The sequence below is a fragment of the Garra rufa genome, chromosome 15, assembly GCF_049309525.1.
Source record: "Garra rufa chromosome 15, GarRuf1.0, whole genome shotgun sequence".
In the NCBI taxonomy this organism is placed as follows: Eukaryota; Metazoa; Chordata; class Actinopteri; order Cypriniformes; family Cyprinidae; genus Garra; species Garra rufa.
The window spans coordinates 20,684,643-20,704,608 of NC_133375.1; the positions used below are offsets into that span (position 1 = coordinate 20,684,643).

Genomic DNA, 19,966 nt, shown 5'->3' on the forward strand with positions numbered 1-19,966 from the left:
TAAACATATGATATCATGTTCTAGGGATTCTGTTTTCGTTATAAATAATTGATTGCATATAATAGATTCAAAATATTAAAACTATAATATTTCACATTCACACAACATCGCAAAAACCATTCAGCCTTGGAGTTTACATTTGGAGTCACAAGCTGATATTTCTTCCTCTGTTGGTTAACTTTTTGCTCTAGCTCATCGAACAATGAACTTTGGTAGAAAGGGGAAGATGAATTTTTTTTTGCACGTGCTTGTGTTTCCGCTTTTTTGCATATACATATTTAGACGCATTTATTTGTATACATTAAGTTAAAAAGTGTAGTATGACTGCATCTTAAGCCTAGAAGACCAGAATTGATGGAATATTTCAGTTTACATGGAATATTTGTACTTTTGAAAACGCTGTTTAAATAGAAAATCAGGCAAACAAACAAATCAATATTTGTCAACATATACACAGCATGGCTATGGATCTTTTCAGTGCTTTCTCTTATAAGAGTGGAGGCACTTGTCTAAAATATGTCTAAACTACTCGTTTGTAGTATGTCTAAACGGCAGTAGGGCCCATTTTCATGGTTTTACCACACATACCTGCCCTATCAATATTCATTTGATGACTGTTAGATTAAGCTTTAACTGAACATGTCACTGAAACATATCACATGGTTTAAAAATTGTGACGCTAAATACAGTGGTGGCCAAAATTAGTTTACTTATACAAGAGTTCTAGTAACTAAAAAAGTACTGTAGGGGGTACTTGATTCTACATTTAGGTTTACTCTTGACTTAGTATTGCTACTCACTGACTCCCAGAGTGCATTGTGGCATGAATAAATTATGCAGTTGCTTTGTTTTACTGTTGTTGTTTTTATCTGGCAATTTTATTTGCTGTCTTGTGTCAGTAGTATCACAACAAAAAGAGCAAATAAAATGGTTATTGTTACAATTAATAAAAAAAATAAAAAAACTGAACTGAACTGTTACCATTGTTGTGATTTGCGTGCTAAATGTTAAAGTCTGTGTGTGATTTGAGCATATTACCGCAAATATTAAAGGACTATATCAACCCAATTAAAAGCTTCTTAAGGTATTTAGTAAGAACAATAAAATAGTAAAGGCACATTAGTGAACATGTATAATACAGGTAATGAGACATAGAAAGTTATAATAAAATAAAAAGTTCTAAGTGCCCAACCAAAGGGAACACTAATCACTATAATAAGTTACTTTAAAAAAAAAATCAACATCAATTTATGAAGTCAGCTTATGTGATGTTCTCTCACATATTTTAGTTGTATTGAAAGTTCAACATATCAGATGACTTTATAGTGAAAGAAAGAACCACAGACAGTGAAAAGTCTATTAAAAATTGCCCCACTTCAAAAACGTTTCTTTTCTTCTTCTTCTGTTGTTATTTTGCACATTACCAACATATTAGTTCACTGCTGCCTCCCACTGATTTATTGAAGTTGTTGGTTTTGTGGCTACTTGAATATTGTAAGTAAGCGTTACTCAAAGTAGTAAGTAAGTTGTTTTACTTGCCTTGAAAGTAGCTAACTTAAAAAAGCCTAGTAAGTATAGCAACTAAGTAAAGATAACTAAGTAAGGTAAACTATTGGATTGTACAGGAGCTAAAAAATATTTATAAATCAGTTATTTCTATCTTTTGCTGTAGTGTCAGTTTACATTTCCAAACATTTATTTTGCCATTAATTGTAATAGTCCGTTGAGATTTTTGTTTGCACAAGGAGTCTGACAACAGCCAGTGCTCCACACAGAGATCTGATCTCATCATCATCCAGTCTTTCTGGAATGACATGAAGAAACAGAACAAACTGAGACAGACTAAATCCAAAAGAACTGTGGCAATGTCTCCAGGATGCATCAAGAGACCTACCTGCAAAGCTACAGTACTGTTAAAAGTTTCTGAAAAAATGCTGTAAAATAAGAATGCTGTCAAAAATAATGTCATAAATAGATTTTCTTTATCAATTTAATTCTATTAACTGAATTAAATCAACATTTGGTGTGACCATCGTTTGCGTTTAAAGCTACGCTTGCTCTTGGTGCACTTGTGCATAGTTTTTCAGGTAGCTTTGGAATCTTGGAGACGTTGCCACAATTCTTCTGGATTTAGTTAGTTTGTTCTGTTTCTTCATGTAGTTCTAGACAGACTGGATGATGATGAGATCAGATCTGTGAAACACTGGCTGTTGTCAGACTCCTTGTGCAAACAAACGCCTCACTGGTTTACTACAATTAATGGCAAAATGAATGTTTGGAAATGTAAACTGATCTTTCCTACTGACCTTCTATACAGCAAAAACCATCTTTAGCTGGTGTTCTAATAATTTTGGCCACCACTGTATAAAATATTGTTTGTATATCTTGGTTCTTTATCAGTTTAAACCAGTTTTTAATAGGGATGCACCGATACCAATCGGTCGATAAAGCTTGCGCGTTTTGTCAGTAAAGCCGGTTCTGTAATCAGCGGTAAATGCCATCAGGTGGGTGATTTCACGTTGAGCCGTATATACTACACACAGCCGTTGTTTACCGACGAGCTGCGCATAGCAATGTTCATTATCAGTGTGAAAGTGCGCAGCTCGTCTGTAAACAACGGCTGTGTGTAGTATATACGGCTCAACGTGAAATCGCGCACCTGATGGCATTTACCGCTGATTACAGAACCGGCTTTACTGACAAAACGCGCAAGTTATCGACCGATACATATCGTGCATCCCTAGTTTTTAAGCTGTTCTTTTAAGGTGCACCTATAGGCTTTGAGCAGGGGTGCCCAATCTTGTTCCTGGAGATCTACCTACCTGCAGACTTTAGTTCCAGCCCTGCTCCAACACAGCTGTCTGTAATTATTTAGTGCTACCTAAGAAATTAATTAGCTGGTTCAGGTGTGTTTGAACAGGGTTGGAGCTGAACTTTGCAGGATGGTAGATCTCCAGGAGCAGGGTTGGGCACCCCTGGCTTTGAGCATTCAAAAGTACTTTGGACCCTTAAACGAATAACTTCTGCTGCATAGTTTAGTAAATTACAGCCTTTAAATATACTTTCATTTATAAGAGAATGTAAACATCACATTTCAATATTTTGGCTAAATACATACAAACCTCAAAACTGAATGGTTTGCAATAATATAGAATTACAGTAGATTGTATGTTTTAATTTTGTGAATGTAATATATATATATAAAAAACAGAAGCCCTTAAGCATGAGATCATATCCTGCTCACTATGTGTCTAAGCACTGTCTAAGCATAAAACTGTGCCATCACGTGATAAAAAGTGATGATGAAAATTAAACCTGTTAGGGGCATTTCATCTAGACCCAAAGCCATTTTTGAATGTTAATCATGTTAAAGAGGATTTGAAAAAGCCTGAGAATAACACTGGTCTCATTTCCTCTTGTTTGGAAATGAATGGTTAAAAAAAAATCTCAACCCCCTTATATCATCAAAAACTATAGGATATTATGGAGACCCAAAAAATGACAGAAATTGCATTGATAAATTTGCCAAATGAAACACCCAACAAAATACGAAAAAACTCTTGCTTCATCTAGTCAGGCACAAACCTGTCCATCAACTGAATGTTGAAACACAGGTTGAAGGTTCTTTTGTCTGTTTCTCCAAGGTAGTCAATCATGAAGAGGAAGTTTATAGTCTCATGACTTTATTTTCTGACGGATGTGAAACACAGAAGTGGTTTCATTGAGGAACTCCCCAAATTCTAAAATCTTCCAGATATCATTTATTGAAGGTCACATCACTGGAAGGTAGCGTGAAACACGCACCTGCTGATTATGGAGTCAAAACCCTTCTGTCTGCTGATGCTCTGCTGTTTTATCAATGTCTGCAACCTTCATCCTCTCAACCTTCGTCCCAGTAATGGACTTCGTTTGTGCCGCAAAAACTCCAGTTTACCAGCGCTGGAGGTTCTACCAGGAGGAGGTTGGGATAACCTGCGCAACATAGACATGGGCCGGGTGATGAATCTGAGCTATTCCCAGTGTCAGACCACAGAAGATGGTGTCTATCTCATCCCAGATGAAGTCTTTGTCATTCCACAGAAAGTGAGCGGAGTGGAAACAAACTCTGAGATCATCATGACATGGTTGGAACAGAAAAGCTCAACTTCAAGCTCCATCAATGCAGATGTTTCTTTCTTTTCGGTGCTCAATGCAAAATTCTCCACAGAAAACCAGCGTATGAAAACCCACCAAGTGAGAGACAGTTCTGTAACGGCACGAGTTCAAGTAAGTACGAAAGCAAAAAATGTGATATTGAGAGTTCTATAGACTGTATGGACAAGCACGATGAATACCAAATTTTAAGTATTTCTATGTAAATAAGGAAAAATGTGACCCTGAACCACAAAACCAGTTTTAAGTAGCAGTATTTGTAACAATAGCCAAAAATACATTGTATGGGTCAAAATGATCGATTTTTTTTCTTTTATGCCAAAAATCATCAGGTAAGATATTTTGTAAATGTCTTACCGTATATATATCAAAACTTAATTTTTGATTAGGAATATGCATGGCTAAGAACTTCATTTAAACAACTTTAAAGGCGATTTTCTCAGTATTTCGATTTTTTGCACCATTTAGATGCCAGATTTTCAAATAGTTGTATCTCAGCAAAATATTGTCCTATCTTAACAAACCATACACCAATGGAGAGCTTATTTATTCAGATTGCAGATGATGTATAAATCTTATCACTGGTTTTGTGGTCCAATGTCACAAATGTAATTTTAAATAACCTTTGAATGTTCTAAAACCAAAATGAATAAAAATATTTTACGAGCATCTAAAATAATAATAATGAAAACAAAAATATTTAAAACATGGATGGAGTATTTTCAGTTGCAGATCTGACTGTCAATACTTCATTTTCTTATATTACCAAAAAATTGTTTCTCAGGTCCGTAACCATCTGTACACAGTAAAGGCGTATCCTGACTTCACTCTGGACACCCGCTTTGCTCGACAGGCAGAGGAAATCGCAGACGCTATTGAAAACAACCACACTCGTCAAGCAACTTACCTGTCAGAAAAACTCATTCTTGATTATGGTACTCATGTTATTGTAAGTGTTGATGCAGGTGCCACTTTAGTGCAAGAGGACTATTTAAAAATGTCTTATATCTCTAACAGTCAGTCAGACATGTCTTCAGTTACTGCATCAGCAGGGTTTAACTTTTTTGACAAGGTTAAATTTGATATTGGTGGCAATACATCCAATGGAGCTTCTAAAACAAGTGGTTATCAGGGTAACATCACATATTCGTTAATTCAGAGCCATGGAGGAGCGTTATTCTACCCAGGCATCACTCTGCAGAAGTGGCAAGAGAGTACACTCAATAATCTGGTGGCTATTGACCGCTCCGGTCTGCCAATTCACTTTTTTCTGAATCCAACAACATTCCCAGACCTCCCAGTACCAACAGTAAATAAAATGGCTTCATCAGTTCGTAAGGCTGCGGAGCAATACTATAAAGTAAACACCATTCCAGGTTGTGTAAGTCCAGATTCCAAAAACTTCAACTTTCAGGCAAATGTAGACGATGCGTCTTGTGAGGGTCCAGTCACTAATCTGAGCTTTGGTGGCATTTACCAACGATGCACTCCACTGACGTCAGATGGAAATGTTATCTGTGATGAAACAGCACAGAAAAACCCAGCTACTGGTGATTTTTCGTGTGCTCAGCAGTACACCACCACTCTATTACGCTCTGAGACAGTAGAACGAGGTTATAATCATTATGAATGCCACAGCCACTGCCGTTCATGTGGTTTCTTAGGCTGGTCTACTTGTTGTTCTCAAACATGTGGTGATGCTTACCGTGTCCGCCGTGCAAAAGTTGAAACTTACTGGTGTTCCTCAACTCAGAAAACCCCTGAGTACTCTGGATACCTTTTTGGAGGCCTATTTGGACCAGGCATGCAAAACCCACTGACCAAATCTAATAGCTGTCCTCCAAACTACTTTACCCAACACTTTTTGTCTAATGGCATGATGGTTTGTATGAGCAATGATTATGAGGCTGGAACAAGATTCTCTGTGCCTTTTGGTGGTTTCTTCAGCTGCCAATCTGGCAACCCTCTTGCAAAGGGTCAAAATCGCTGTCCACCTCAATTCAGTCAACATCTTGCTGCCATTAGTGATGGCTGTCAGATATTGTACTGTGTCCAGTCTGGTGTGTTCACTGGTGGTCAGTTAAAACCTGTTCGCCTTCCACCATTCACAAGACCACCAATGGTCAGCATGATTGCTACAAACACTGTAGCTGTAATGACAGAAGGTGATCGTTCTTGGGTGAGAGTTGGAGAAACTAAAATGTGGAGACTGGCAAAGCCTGGTGAAATTAATCAAATGGCATCAGTGTTTGACACACCATCTTCCCAAATGTCTGGAGGAGAAAAAGCTGGTATAGCCACTGGTTTAATTGTTCTGGTTGCTCTTGTGGTCGCAGGAACAGTGATTATGAAGAAAAGGAGAAGGAGTTTTTCTGCTACTGGGTTGAGCAGAGGGTATGAAGAGATTAATAGTGAGGGTCAAAGCGAGAGCAGTATAGAGATTCAGAGAGAACAACCGAATGAGATTGTAAATGAAAACCCCACTCTACCCCTACTATCATAACAATCTTTTTAAGATGACTGTTCTGAGATTTACAGTTAAGCTTTATAATGTTATAGTGAATGTGATTCGTAATAGCTGGCAGCAGCAGTAACAGTTAAAGCAACCTTTCACATTTTTAATAAATCTAAAATAATTGTTTTGCTGACTGAATGTCTAAAACATTACACAAAACAAAAATATATATAAAAATTGCTTGCTGTGAGAAATTACTGCACAGTAAGTGTTTCAGTAGTCTATTTTACAGATTGTTGTGAAATAAGAGTACACTTATTAGTTTTCGAGCAGCTGAGGAAAATTACATAGGGTTTTATATACATGATGCCTGTCTTTTTTGTGCTTTTGTGACTAATAAAGAGTTCATTAACTTGAACATGCAATATGATCAGGAACCTGATTTACCTTGTGAGGATATTTATTATCTTTCTTTCAGAAACTACAAGACAAACACTGAAACAGCATTAGAATATCATTATTAATCTCCAAATCCCAGTTACTTGTCTTCCTCTGTCTTAAAGGGGTCATTGGATGCCCATTTTCCACAAGTTCATATAATTCTTTAGGGACTTTATGAAAAGTCTCTAATATACTTTGGTTAAAAATTCTCAAAAGTAGTGTAAAAAAAACACCCTTTTACCTTGTCAAAATCAGCTCTGCAAAATATCAGCTCATTTTATAGCATGGGCCCTTTAAATGCAAATGAGCTCTGTTTGCCGGCACCTCTCTGCTGAGGGATTACAAGCTGTAATGTTTACTTTAGCCGCATTTAGCTGCGTTTATTGGCGAAACTTGCCAACAAGCACATTATTAAGAAAGGCCGTTTGCAAAGATGCATAAAAAACCCTTATACTCACTTCTGCTGTGGGTGAAGCTGCATCACGAATGATTCACACGAACACAGACACATATGTAGATCAGGACTGGCGCTTTCCTTTTAAAAACGAAAGTAACGTTGTCCTCTGCCTCTTAAGCGGCTCAGATGTCGGGAGTAAATGACTACTGCTATGCTCATCATTACATCCAACAACAGAACACCTCAATCGCTCAATTAGAGTCTTCCTCTGCACCTGAGTCGACACAATGGCAATTGTATTTGGACTGTTTCAGCTCGGTGAGGGTGGGTCTAAGGTAAGACGCTCATGTCAATCAACTGTGTTTCGTCACACCGACAAGAAGCTGAGAATAACCTGATTTTAAAAAGGGAATATTACTTTTAAAGATAAAAAAATACCACTGGGTGGATTTTTATCATTGTAGGGTGGTTGTATACACAAACTGCCAACACACATTAATGTTCAAACAACATGTAAAAGTTAGTTTTGTATCCGATGACCCCTTTAAGTTCTTTTGAAGTCAACATGGCGCCAACTAGCCTCTCTGTTCTGACTTGCATTTATATGACATGAAGCCACTGCTATATGTGAATGATCGTTTGCCAAGATTATCAGTTAAACAGTGTTGCTTTGGACAGCAGCATTATTCATAAGTCATGTCTTCCAAGTCTAACAGGAATTATAAAAGTCAGTCATATACCTGTTTATCTACCTAATACAGGCCTACAGTTGAATAAAACTGCTTCCAAGCTACTATATCGACTTCTAGTAGCATCTCAACTTCTCCTAAATTACAAAACAAACAATGAACTCTCAAGAGTTGGGTAGAAATGAACAGTGGACCTAAAAGGCTACATATGACCCACAAATAATAATAATACAAATGTAAAAATATTGCAGAGTGTTTTCATGATGCATCATCAATCATATATATTGGCGGCACTAAAAGTAAGCAATGCCACTGAACCGAAACTTGCATATTTTGCTGATTATTGCTGCTGAAAATGATCAATTATTGTCATGTTTTGGGCTGTACCAATCGGTCGGACAGAGAAAAAATTTGGAGTGCTGTAGACTAGGGGTGGGCGGTATGACCTAAAATTAATATCACGGTATTTTTCATCTTTTGAACGGTGGCGGTATAATATCACGGTATTACTTTTTTTGGTACATTTTGGGAGGAGTAGCCTGTCCTGTCGCTTTAGTATGTGAATAAAGTTATTTTTTTTTATAATATAATAAGTAAATGGTAGGTATCCTTATCAAAAAGAGACATGGGAGAGTATTATGCATTCTCAACGTATTTATTTTGCAAAAAACCTAAAGATCTTACTTAACAGTGTACAACAAAACAAAAAAAATATATATATTTTTTTAAATTTAATTTCTGCAATATTTAAAACCTTTAAATAACTGGGGGAAATCAACCCATGGCAACAGATTAAAAGTAGACCAATTCTTTGGGGAAAAACGCGGGCTTGGCAACCCTGCATCCAACACGAGCTACTGGAGTTAATGTCATTGCACACATGAGTACGAAATTTTCGTCCGAGATTTTTGCACGTAAAAAAAAAAACGTGTGGTGTCTAGTTTACACACTGCCTCTGAAACTTTCGTCCATCATAAAAAAATTTGGATCGTGTTTGATTTTCTGCATTTTCGCATCCATAATTTTTCAGCATTTTGATAAGGATGGCGAACATGAGAAAACTAAAAAAAAAAAAAAACGCATACGAAAATCGGACTCAGTGTACAATGACCTTTAGATTTGAATGATCACGGGTCGAAAGTGAAGAGAGATGACAAAAATAGACTGGAGGATTTGCTGCAATCTTGTACTCACTGACAAATATCTAAGATGTGCTGCTCCCTTTACACAGAGTGTGCGTTATCGCAAAATCGAAAGTAAAAGTAAACAGCTCCAGCACTCATTTAAAAGCGATTTCTATACCCTGCATATTGAAAGTGCAAAAATTATATACAATATTATATACAATATTTGCGGGTGCGCCGATAAGAAAAAAAAATATGAAGCTCAACTAAATATCGCGCCAATTTTTTGATTGGCACGATATTCTAATAAGCTCAGGCCGGTGGTGTTCGCCTCGCGCCCGCTCAATTTGTGATCCGCTGTGTACCCCTGGTATAGGCTACAGGCCCGACCTTTCTTCACGATGTTTCACCAGTCATTTAATGGATACTCCCCTTTTACCTACCACCTGCAAAGCTGATACGAATATGTTTTACTTTTTTATTTACAACAAGATATATAGTATAAGGACAGGTATTCAGACCACAACTGAACCTTTGAAGAAAATATAATGCCTTATTATTTAGAATTAGCTATTATTGATGTAAATGCAGCCGTTCAAGGCACATAATTGATTTATTACGGTATTGACGGTATTAGAAAATCCATGTCGTGGCACAATGTCACACCGGTGATGACTATGACACCGGTGTACCGCCCACCCCTACTGTAGACTGTCAAAAGTTGTAACAAATCAAGGATAAGAGTGCAAAAAAATGTCTGAGGAACAGAAGGCATTTGTGGTTGGCCAAACCAAATGAGGATCGTTATCTTGACAACATTTGTGTTAGTTATTATCATTTCTGGTCAGGTAGGTGAAATATTAGACTAATATCTAAATGCTCGTACATAGGGGAGAGCGGGGCACAACCTAACACTTTTTGAATTTCGCGGTTTATGTAAATCCATGTGGGGTTCAGAGTACAATTTTTTATCCACGTTATTTTCACACTTGTCTAGTACAAATATATCGCTTTGTTTCATATTTACAGTGTATACGTTTTTCGTTATTTGCCTCAAAAGAAAGGAAGTGAAACGTGACAACATGCCCCATAGATGGGGTACATTGTAACATCTGAGGGGCACGTTGTAACACGACCATATGACAGCTTAAAATGTTATCTGATCGAATGAAAAAAATATACACAACAAACTAAAATATTTTGTCAGTAAAATACATGTGTTAACTTTTTCAAATGAAGTAATGACGTTTTTAAAAAAAATAAAAATAATCGAATTTTGGAGTTTGAAAATGAACACATCGCAACAATGCTTTGAACGGCCCTGATCGCAACACACAGCTGTACAGTAGTTCAAAACAATGTGGACAGATAGATGAAACACATTTAGACATTCAGAAAAACACTCCACTCCTCCATACACAGCTCTCATAGAACACGACACACATAAACCAGCCAAAATGCTTTACATTACTTGAAATAATAACTTCTGAACATTAAACATTGATTGTCAGCCTTTATTCACCTGTTTCTTGAGGTATCTTATCAAAATCCTTAGAAGTAAATCGTGTAAACTGCACCGCTAATGTCACAGAATAGCATAGTTTAATAACAGCGGGGAATATTGTAACACAGTGTTACATCTTTCCCCAGCTGCGCGACTGGAGTTTAAAACAGGTTAGTGTCTTCTGCTGGTTTGCGAAGCATTAATAAACCATCTAAACTGATAAATAACAAATTGGAGATTAAAATAATAGCAGATTTGTCTAATTTTAAATGAATATTAAAAACTGAAATGAAAAGTTTACTTCAGCCAGAAATGTACTTTTATTATGGTAAAATAAATATTCAGCGATATCTTCAAAAGGCTTTTGAATTCTGGCGCTCTTTTTTCTCTGCATAGTGTTGCTATGGCAACTAGTAAACACCGTTAATTTGGTTATGCTGGCATGTGTGGAAATATTTAAACCACGCGTGTTACAATTAACCCCGCGTTAGGTTGTGCCCCGCTCACCCCTATCTTTACCACTTATTCACTTTAGTTTGTCAAAATATTGCGTCATTTCCTGCTTATTAAATCCTTTTCTATATGATTTAACAGCTTCCACATGTTTTCCTGTGGTTTTAGACAGCATAAATTAGCAGAACAACGTATTCAGTAGTACCTTGCAATCCATGCAGTTGTTTATATTCCCGACGCCAATATGGCCGCAAATCGTGACGTACATGCAAACCCTCTATTGACCATATTGTAATGACCCAGCTGTCAACAGTAGCAGCCAGTGCATTATGGGTATTTGTTTATGGGAGTTCATTTATGTGTTATTTAAGCGAGATGGTTTGGTTTTTGTATTAGCAATGTTATGTGTGTTTGTTCAAGTTTGTTTGGGTGGGTTTGGTTCATTTACTGCCCTGTTATAAATAAAGGTTGCTGTTACCATAATGGAGAGAGATGTGTAGGGGAGGGACTTACCAACATTGCCCTGCCTATAAAAGTTATTTTTTCAAAATAAAGGAAGGAAAATGTTATACTGTCGCCTACTGATATGTCCTGTCTTTATCACTGCCCACAGATACACTCAAGGGTCGTGCGGTGTACGGGACATGAGTGCTCGCACTTTCTGCTGCAACGCATAGAAGCTAGCAAAGGTTAGAAGCTTAGCTTATCAAAGTTTAATAGCCTAGCTTAGCTCCAGTCAACCCATAATCTATAGAATTACAGTGAGTTGTTACAATATATTATAATTAGGCGGTTATTATTACAGAGTCACGTGAATTCCATCCATTGTTATGTGTTCTAGACAGGATCTCTCACACAAAGAAGGGTTTAAAATAAAAATGATCATTGTGGGAAAATATATGGGCTAAGCACACAGTAAAACCAAGTCAGTGCAAAACCAACTGTCTGTCACTATTCCACTTCTAGGCTATTTAGAGTAAAATAAACTTACATTTCACAGACATTTGACGACTGAGCGTCTTCGATTCTCTGCCTGACACTCCAATACGTTCCTAAATTAACATCAATGAACAAATTGACTCACTCATTCTAAACAAAAAGTCACTTGACGACACCTACTGGCGTAATGCTGTGTTGTAATGTTAAATTTGCCATTTTCCTCCATAAAAAAATCATCATTTTAATAATAAATAATAATATTTTTTAATTAAAAAGTGACTACTAGTTACATGATTACTGAGTTTTCATATATCTAAAATCTTCTGATCAACACAAATTACCATGCAATGTGCGTATAACATGACTTTCATTTCATGATATCCATTGTCTCACAACTGCAAGTGAAAAGAAAATGTATGTCACCCACATGTCTTGTTTGATTAATCTTGACCTTGCACTTCATCCTCAATTCTCTCATGCAAAGTCTCATGAGAACCCTCCCCCACTGCACAGCTGGTATTCACTAAAAAAAAAAATCAAAACAAAACCAGTCAGCGGATAAAATCTGTCCAGCACAGAAGAAAAGGCCTGAAAGGAAGACACTCCCTTCCACAAATGCCACAGACTGTGCTTTCACACAGTGCTCCTTTCAGCATTAGCATTCCAGAAAGTGACTCTACAGCAAAAACATTTCATGAAGACACTGTATATTGGAAAGAGGACAGAGAAAAGGATTTTTCTGAAGTAGGTCAATATCGTGGTGTAACACATCTGGAACAGACTGTTGCATGAAAGCTACTCTAGGTAAGTAAAACTGAACTTGGTGAGGTGATATTTTGAACAGATAAGATATTTTAACAGATTTCAATGCCATAAATACTGCACTCTGGACTTTATGTAATTTTTACATTAGTAGGCTATTATTACATTATTATTAACTTTGCATGTGTTTTGCCTCATGAATGTTTTTGCATCTTAGAAATAATAAAAAACTACATTTGAACCCTCTGCATTTTCCTTTTAGACATCATCATGAAGACAAATCACTGTGTTTTCCTCATGTTTTTCTGCATTTCTCTGATCTTGACACAGTGGCACAAGGGTTCTGCTTGCCACACAGGTTCTCAGGTAGACTGTGAGAAAGCCCCATTTGTGCCTGGTTACAACCTGGCGGGTGAAGGCTTTGATGTTGTCAGGATGCGCCGTAAAGGTGCATTTTTGATTAATGTCAAGTCACACATGGACAATGGCACATGTGTGGTCTGCAAGAACCGCTTTCAGGGAGGGCAGATGCAGAAACTTCCCTCAGCCGTGCTGGACTGGCGTCCTTTCAGCCGCTGTAGCAAACAGCTTTCCAGTGCTCTTCATCATTCTGTTGACTCCCTAATGAAGAGTTCAACCTCGCTCATTAATAACAACTGGGAAATAGACCTTAGCCTGGATGACATAGGAAAGGCAATTTTGGGAGGGAGCCGTTCAGATATGGCTAGATTTGCTCAATCTCAGAATGCAATGGATAAGGCAACATTTGCCCTCCATGAGATCAGCTGCACATATTACAGGTAAGTCCATTTGAGTTTATGACTCATTTTGCATTATATTTATAATGACTTTTTGGTATAACGTCATCCACAGGACAACAACAATCTTACCCGTAATACCTTGTCGTTAATGTGTAAGATATCAAAATCAGTCATTTCAAATGATATATAAAATTATATCATCCATTTTGGCAACAAAACACTGCAGGCATTCTTGGGAAATCTTTAGCCATGTTGCATGTATGAGTTACAGTAGCCCCAAAATTATCTGGACATTTGTAAACTATGTAAAAAACCAAAATACTTTAACCAAATACACTTTAAAAGCAGCATGAAGCTGAGAGTTTGTTGTCACAAACAATAACTAACTATGGATTATTCAAAACGGCAAGCCTCTAGGCCAGGGAATCATAAAAAAACGTTATTTATGAGTCCATCTGCTCTAATGAGACTGTGTGTATCCATGTGTACACTTCTAATCATTCCTTAGCACAGAAGAGCAGAGTCAAAGCACAAACAAAACAAAGTTATTCCATGCAATTTTCGTTTTTATCCGCTAGAGGGCAAGTTACAACTGATATGTTATTCCATTGCAATTGATGGTAACTTTTTTTTTTTTTTCAAAAAAATCAATCAATCAATCAATTTGATCAGTTTGATTTGATATGGTGAAATTCATACATTTTGAACCCAACAAGATAAAAAAAAACTGCTCAACTGCAGTTTCTTTTACGTAATTTTCTAATTTTCTCATAGTGCCTGAGGAAGTGACTTGAGAATACCAGCTTGATATTAAGGGTGTGTTCACACTTGTCATGTTTGGTTCAATTAAAACAAACTCTGGTGCGTATGCTCAGTTAGTGTGGTTCATTTAAGTAAGTGTGAACCCTGCCATCCGAACCCTGGTGCGCACCAAACAAGCGGACCGAGACGGCTAAAAAGATGGGTCTCGGTCCGCTTCCAAATGAACTCTGGTGTGGTTCGAATGAAATATGAACAGGACATGTACCAAATATTTCTAAACGAACCAAAACAAGAAGTAATGACAAGATGTGACGCTATGCCACATGATTTCACGTTGTTCAAGGGAACAAGCAGTGTATCCAAAACAAAATATCAGAGGGCAAACGTGGACCAACAAGGAGGTAAAATGCTCTTTGTGAGTTTGCAGGTGATGAAATAAAATCATATACACGCAACAATGAATGTGCTTTGTCCAGCAGATGACATTAGGTGTAGTCGACTTACAGTGGCACTGTGCAGACAGATCAGTTTAAGTCTATAGACCCCCTAAATACAATGCACGCTTCCTCTCTGAGTTGACTGAACTTTTCACTCTCGCCTGTGTCCAGCATCTCAAAATCATAATGCTAGCTGACTTTAACATACATGCTGATTCTGATTGTAATTCTGCAAAAGACTTTATGTCTGTTTTGGATTATTTTGATGTATCTCAGCATATTGTTTTCCCCATGCATTTACATCCTCATACTCTTAATTTGCTTTGCACTGTTGGTATTGACAATGTAAGTGCTCAGGGTCATGATTTGGGCATCTCTGATATCAAACGTATTGTCTTTTGTTTTTCCCTCCCTCTTGTAAAACCAAAAACTAAAATAAAAATATCTATATCTTACCATAACTTGAAATCTGTAACCACTGACAATTTTTCTTTTGCTATTGCTGCCTCCCCTCTCCCATCCACATTCAACCTCCCGAGCCCTGAAGAGACACTCTCAACATACAGTGAATCTTTTTGTAATGTTTTAGATGACCTTGCTTAACTAAAAACTAGAACTGTCCTGTCTGCTAAATCCTCTCCTTGTGAGATTTAGGATTGCATATTAGGAGAAGACATTATCTCAAAGATGCTTAGATTAGCATGCAATCCTCATCTGACCAAACAGTTTAGTCATAAAACACTTGTAAAGTCAGCCAACTCATGGTTTTATCTGAAAAACAAACCCAGAGCGTGCTTTAATAAGTAATTTCTTATCACCACCATTGATTAAACAACGGTTTCAAAACACCACTGAAAAACAAAGCATCAGGCAAATTACAGTTTTATTTAAAAACCACACTCAAATTCTGCTAACAGATTTATTTCTTTTTGTTGTTCATTTACAGTTACAGAGTTACAGATCACCCAGAACTCAGCTCTGAATTCTCAAAACATCTTCAGCGACTTCCGACACAATATAATGAGGTAACAAAACCCCTGTACCGAAGGACTATAGATACTTATGGCACTCACTACATACGTCAAGTCCACCTGGGAGGGCGAGTGAGGCGGGTCACGGCTTTTCGAACTTGTCTTGCAACCCTGAAGGGCTTCTCAGAGACTGATATCAAGAACTGCCTCAACATTGAGTTAAAGATGACCCTGGGGTTCCTTCCAGCTAACGCCTCGCTTTCCAACAAATGCTCTCAAATCCTTAAAGATAGCATGAGCATGGGATTCTACCGGGGCTTCATGACACACAAGATAGAGGTGTTGGGAGGTGAAAAATACTTTCCAGACCTTGTTTTAAACCAAAGCCCAGCTGAAGCATACTCAAACTGGATGATGAGCTTGCATGACAATCCTGATGTTATCTCATATGCAATTTTCCCACTTCATCATCTGGTAGATGATCCTGAAGTTAGTGCCAATCTGAAGAGCGCAACAACAGAGTATATAGAAGAGAACAGGCTTTCTGTAGCTGACAAGGGGAATCAGGGATGCTTACAAACACCAAATCTGGACCACAACTGCTGTCCTATGAGAGCTGGCCGTGGCAGGTTAGCAGTGTTGGTACAGAGAGCCGCAGGCCTGAAAGCAGATCTCTTCACACGTACTGACGGTTACGTGAAAGTTTGGTACAACCTCATGTATGAGGAGACTGAGGTGGTTATGGACAATAATAATCCTGAATGGAACATCACCTATGATTTTGGGTCAATGGAGTTTGGCCATGAACTCATATTTGAGGTGTGGGACAGTGATGTAATTTATAATGACATGGTGGGGAGGTGTGTGGTCAGCCCTGAACGTGGAACTCATTCACACAGCTGTAAATTAAAGAGAGGCATCCTGTATTTTACCTACAGTGCTTCTTGTGATGCTCACCTGACAGGACCCAGGTGTAGCAGATATTCACCACAAACATAGAACCTTATAATTGTAGGCTATAAAAGAAACTATACATTGTAAACAACATAAATGTTGTTTATGGAAAATAAGGTATACTATTAGCAACACTCACATTTTCAATATTATGTTTTATATGTTTATATGTCTTTTGTTGAAAAATGAAGAAAAGCTGGAAGCCCTTTTTTATTTAGTCTTAAAGGAACACTCCACTTTTTTTGGAAATAGGCTCATTCTCCAACTCCCCCCGAGTTAATAAATTGAGTTTTACAGTTTTGAAATACATTCAGCTTTTTCCTGTTCTGGCGATAACAATTTTAGCATAGCTTAGCATAGATCATTGAATCCTATTAGACCAATAGCATTGCGTTCAAAACAAGGGGCAACCTCCCGCTCTCTCTATTGAAACCTACACGGAAGTGGCTTAAACTGCAATTCATCGACTGGCCGCTAGAGACTGGCTGCAAAAGGGAGTCAGTCCCATACACGCCCCATGTTAAAATGCCCAACTTTACAGCAGAAAAAAATGTGTTTACAACCTGGTACAAAAAGTGGTTTTGGTCTATATAGCTAATTTTGCCCTTCATGTCAACTGTGAGGGGGGTGAATCTTTTTTAATAACTCATCTGTTTAAGTTATATTAAGCCGTAAAATTCTGCATGATTAAGGGCATGGCCACTTGAGTGATGGGGATTGCCGCTGTTGTCAAGTCAAGTCAAGTCACCTTTATTTATATAGCGCTTGTAACAATACTGTTGTCACCACTGTCGAGCTAGGTGTGCGTGGTTTCAGCACCCAGCTCCACCCACGTCCCGCCACTTTCGCACATTTTCAATTATCCGGGAGTGACGCGCGATGACGCGATTCGAAGATGGCGATGGCCAAATCACGCCCACTATACGCTTCAAAATCTCTCTGCAGAAACCTACGGATGACGTCACGGAAACTATGTCCATATTTTTTACAGTCTATGGTTCAAAAATGACCAACGAGTTTTGATATTTGTCCTATTTAAAACTTGACTCTTCTGTAGTTATATCGTGTACTAATACCGGCGGAAAATGTAAAGCTGTAATTTTCTAGGGCAATAAGATTAGGAACTACACTCCCACTCCGGCGTAACATTGCCGAAGCAGGTGCAGTAATATCACGCAGCACATGTGCAAATGCTAACCTAGCTGGGAACTAATTTCAGACACTGCGTGATATTACTCTACTAAAAAAGTGGAGTGTTCCTTTAAGGCCCATTCACACCAAGAACGATAACTATAACTATAACTATAAAGATAACATTCTAAAAATCGTTTTAAATTTAAGAGAATAGCAGAGTTCACACCACAACTATAACGATAACAAAACAGAACAACATAAAATTACCTCAGGAATTCAATGCTAGTTTGGACAACATTGTCTTTCCTTTTTTGAAGGTGCAGTAGAAAAGAGTCGTGTTGTTTTTATTCCACTACATTGACTGTGTTAGAGATCAGATAGTTAACGCTAGATTCACTGTTTAGATGTGCTCGAAACATGCGTGCTGAGGACATCCACTGGTTGAAGTCATGTAAATGCAACAAAAACATGCAGATTTTCCTAGATTTTTGGCAAATTGGGCAAATTAAAATATGAAATAAACATAATGTTTATATAAAATAATTTTTGCTTATTATGATTGGATCACTGAAGGTCAGCAGCAGAGAAATTGGTTAATAAATTGGGATTGAATACATAAAAGATATTTTGTGTTTTTTTTAATTAAATTAATTATTGCAAGTTTGTTCGATATTCTTAATTTGCATTTCACACTAAACACTGAATATTTAAATACTTGTTTTCGTTTAGTCAAGAACCATCAAGTTTTTACATCACACATCAACTCTGGACTTTTTTCAACATGGGGAAGGTAGAGTCAATAAAAGGAAATAATCTTTTAGGATTCAGAAACAAGATACACCGTTTGTAAAAATAGATGATGGTATTGCTTTTAAATACATTTTTAAAAAGTTTACATTTAAAGGTGCCATAGAATGGAAAACTGTGTTTACCTTGGCATAGTTAAATAATAACAGTTCAGTACATGGACATGACATACCATGAGTCTCAAACACCATTGTTTCCTCCTTCTTATATAAATCTAGTGTTTGCAAAAGACCACCGAAAAATAGGTCAATTCCAACATAACACCGACTGTTACGCAACAGCCCCGGAATCGTTAATAGTTACGCCCCCAACATTTGCATCCCCCAATTATCAGTAACGTCAGTACATCAGTAAAACAAGGCAAGCCACTTAGCTTAATGCTAGCGCTAGCCTGTTACATTGCAGTACAAAAGATTTCACTTACCACATAAACAGAGAGATGACTGCGCTGATTAGGGTTGCCACCCGTCCCTTAAAATACGGAATCGTCCCGTATTTGAGCATGAAATTGCGCATCCCGTTTTGAATCAATACGGGACGGGTTTTGTCCCGTATTTTTTTTAATAATTTTTTTAAAGCAGCGTCTCATGCAAATCATCCCACATGCATTTTATGAAGATGCCTCCTTTCCTACTTTTGATTGGGTAATACTTGATGTAATCGTTAGTTTGATTAGTCTTTTTAACTGTCCAGTGAGGAGGGCGGGTCTTTTAAGCAGAGTCTGCCAAGTCAAAAAATTGCAGAAGATGCTTCTCCAGGTGACCCCCTGCGTCTTAATGTTTCAGAGCTTAAACGCAAGAAAGGTTCCTTTCAGGGGCGGACTGGCCATCGGGAGAACCGGGAGAATTCCCGGTGGCCTGGCAGCCAATTTGGCCCGCTGCCATTTTTTTTAATTTACATTTTATTTTCATATATATTGTTGTTTCTGTTGCCTGCCGAATGTACTAAAGTGATTATTTCCAAATTTGCCATTCAATAATAAAACTCTCAATAAATCGTAATCCGGTTCGTCTTGACCGCCTCGCGCACGCTCGCTCTGCCCATCAACGTGTCCGCCAAAAGGATGCAAGACTCGAGAATAGAGCGCCCAGGTGGAGCAGAGAGGCAAAACTGTCCTGTTCAGGACATTTACAGGTCAGATACATTTGTAAATAGACTATTGTAGTTTTGTCTTTGTTTACTTAGTTAAGCATTAAACTGCTTGCAAATATTATCAATACCAGT

The 19,966-nt window shown here is 37.7% G+C and overlaps 2 protein-coding genes across 2 annotated transcripts; both read left to right on the top strand.

Annotated features, from left to right (window-relative positions):
- Positions 1-3,784: 3,784 nt before the first annotated feature.
- Positions 3,785-7,049, top strand: mpeg1.1 (macrophage expressed 1, tandem duplicate 1). The gene is made up of 2 exons (XM_073819280.1): positions 3,785-4,266; positions 4,937-7,049. The coding sequence occupies exons 1-2, from the start codon at positions 3,814-3,816 to the stop codon at positions 6,653-6,655; spliced, it is 2,172 nt and encodes a 723-aa protein (XP_073675381.1). The 5' UTR covers positions 3,785-3,813; the 3' UTR covers positions 6,656-7,049.
- A 5,678-nt stretch (positions 7,050-12,727) lies between these two features.
- prf1.5 (perforin 1.5) lies at positions 12,728-18,556 on the top strand. The gene is made up of 3 exons (XM_073819406.1): positions 12,728-12,958; positions 13,179-13,716; positions 15,823-18,556. Exons 1-3 carry the CDS (start codon positions 12,943-12,945, stop codon positions 16,844-16,846), a joined length of 1,578 nt encoding a protein of 525 aa, XP_073675507.1. The 5' UTR covers positions 12,728-12,942; the 3' UTR covers positions 16,847-18,556.
- Positions 18,557-19,966: the final 1,410 nt, after the last annotated feature.

What these genes read in the sequence shown, in the direction of transcription:
- mpeg1.1 (XM_073819280.1), top strand. Translation starts at nt 3,814, where the DNA reads ATGGAGTCAAAACCCTTCTGTCTGCTGATGCTCTGCTGTTTTATCAAT. An exon ending in CTGTAACGGCACGAGTTCAA is followed by an intron (nt 4,267 to 4,936) that starts GTAAGTACGAAA and finishes ATTGTTTCTCAG; the next exon opens with GTCCGTAACCATCTGTACAC.
- prf1.5 (XM_073819406.1), top strand. An exon ending in ATCAGCTGCACATATTACAG is followed by an intron (nt 13,717 to 15,822) that starts GTAAGTCCATTT and finishes GTTCATTTACAG; the next exon opens with TTACAGAGTTACAGATCACC.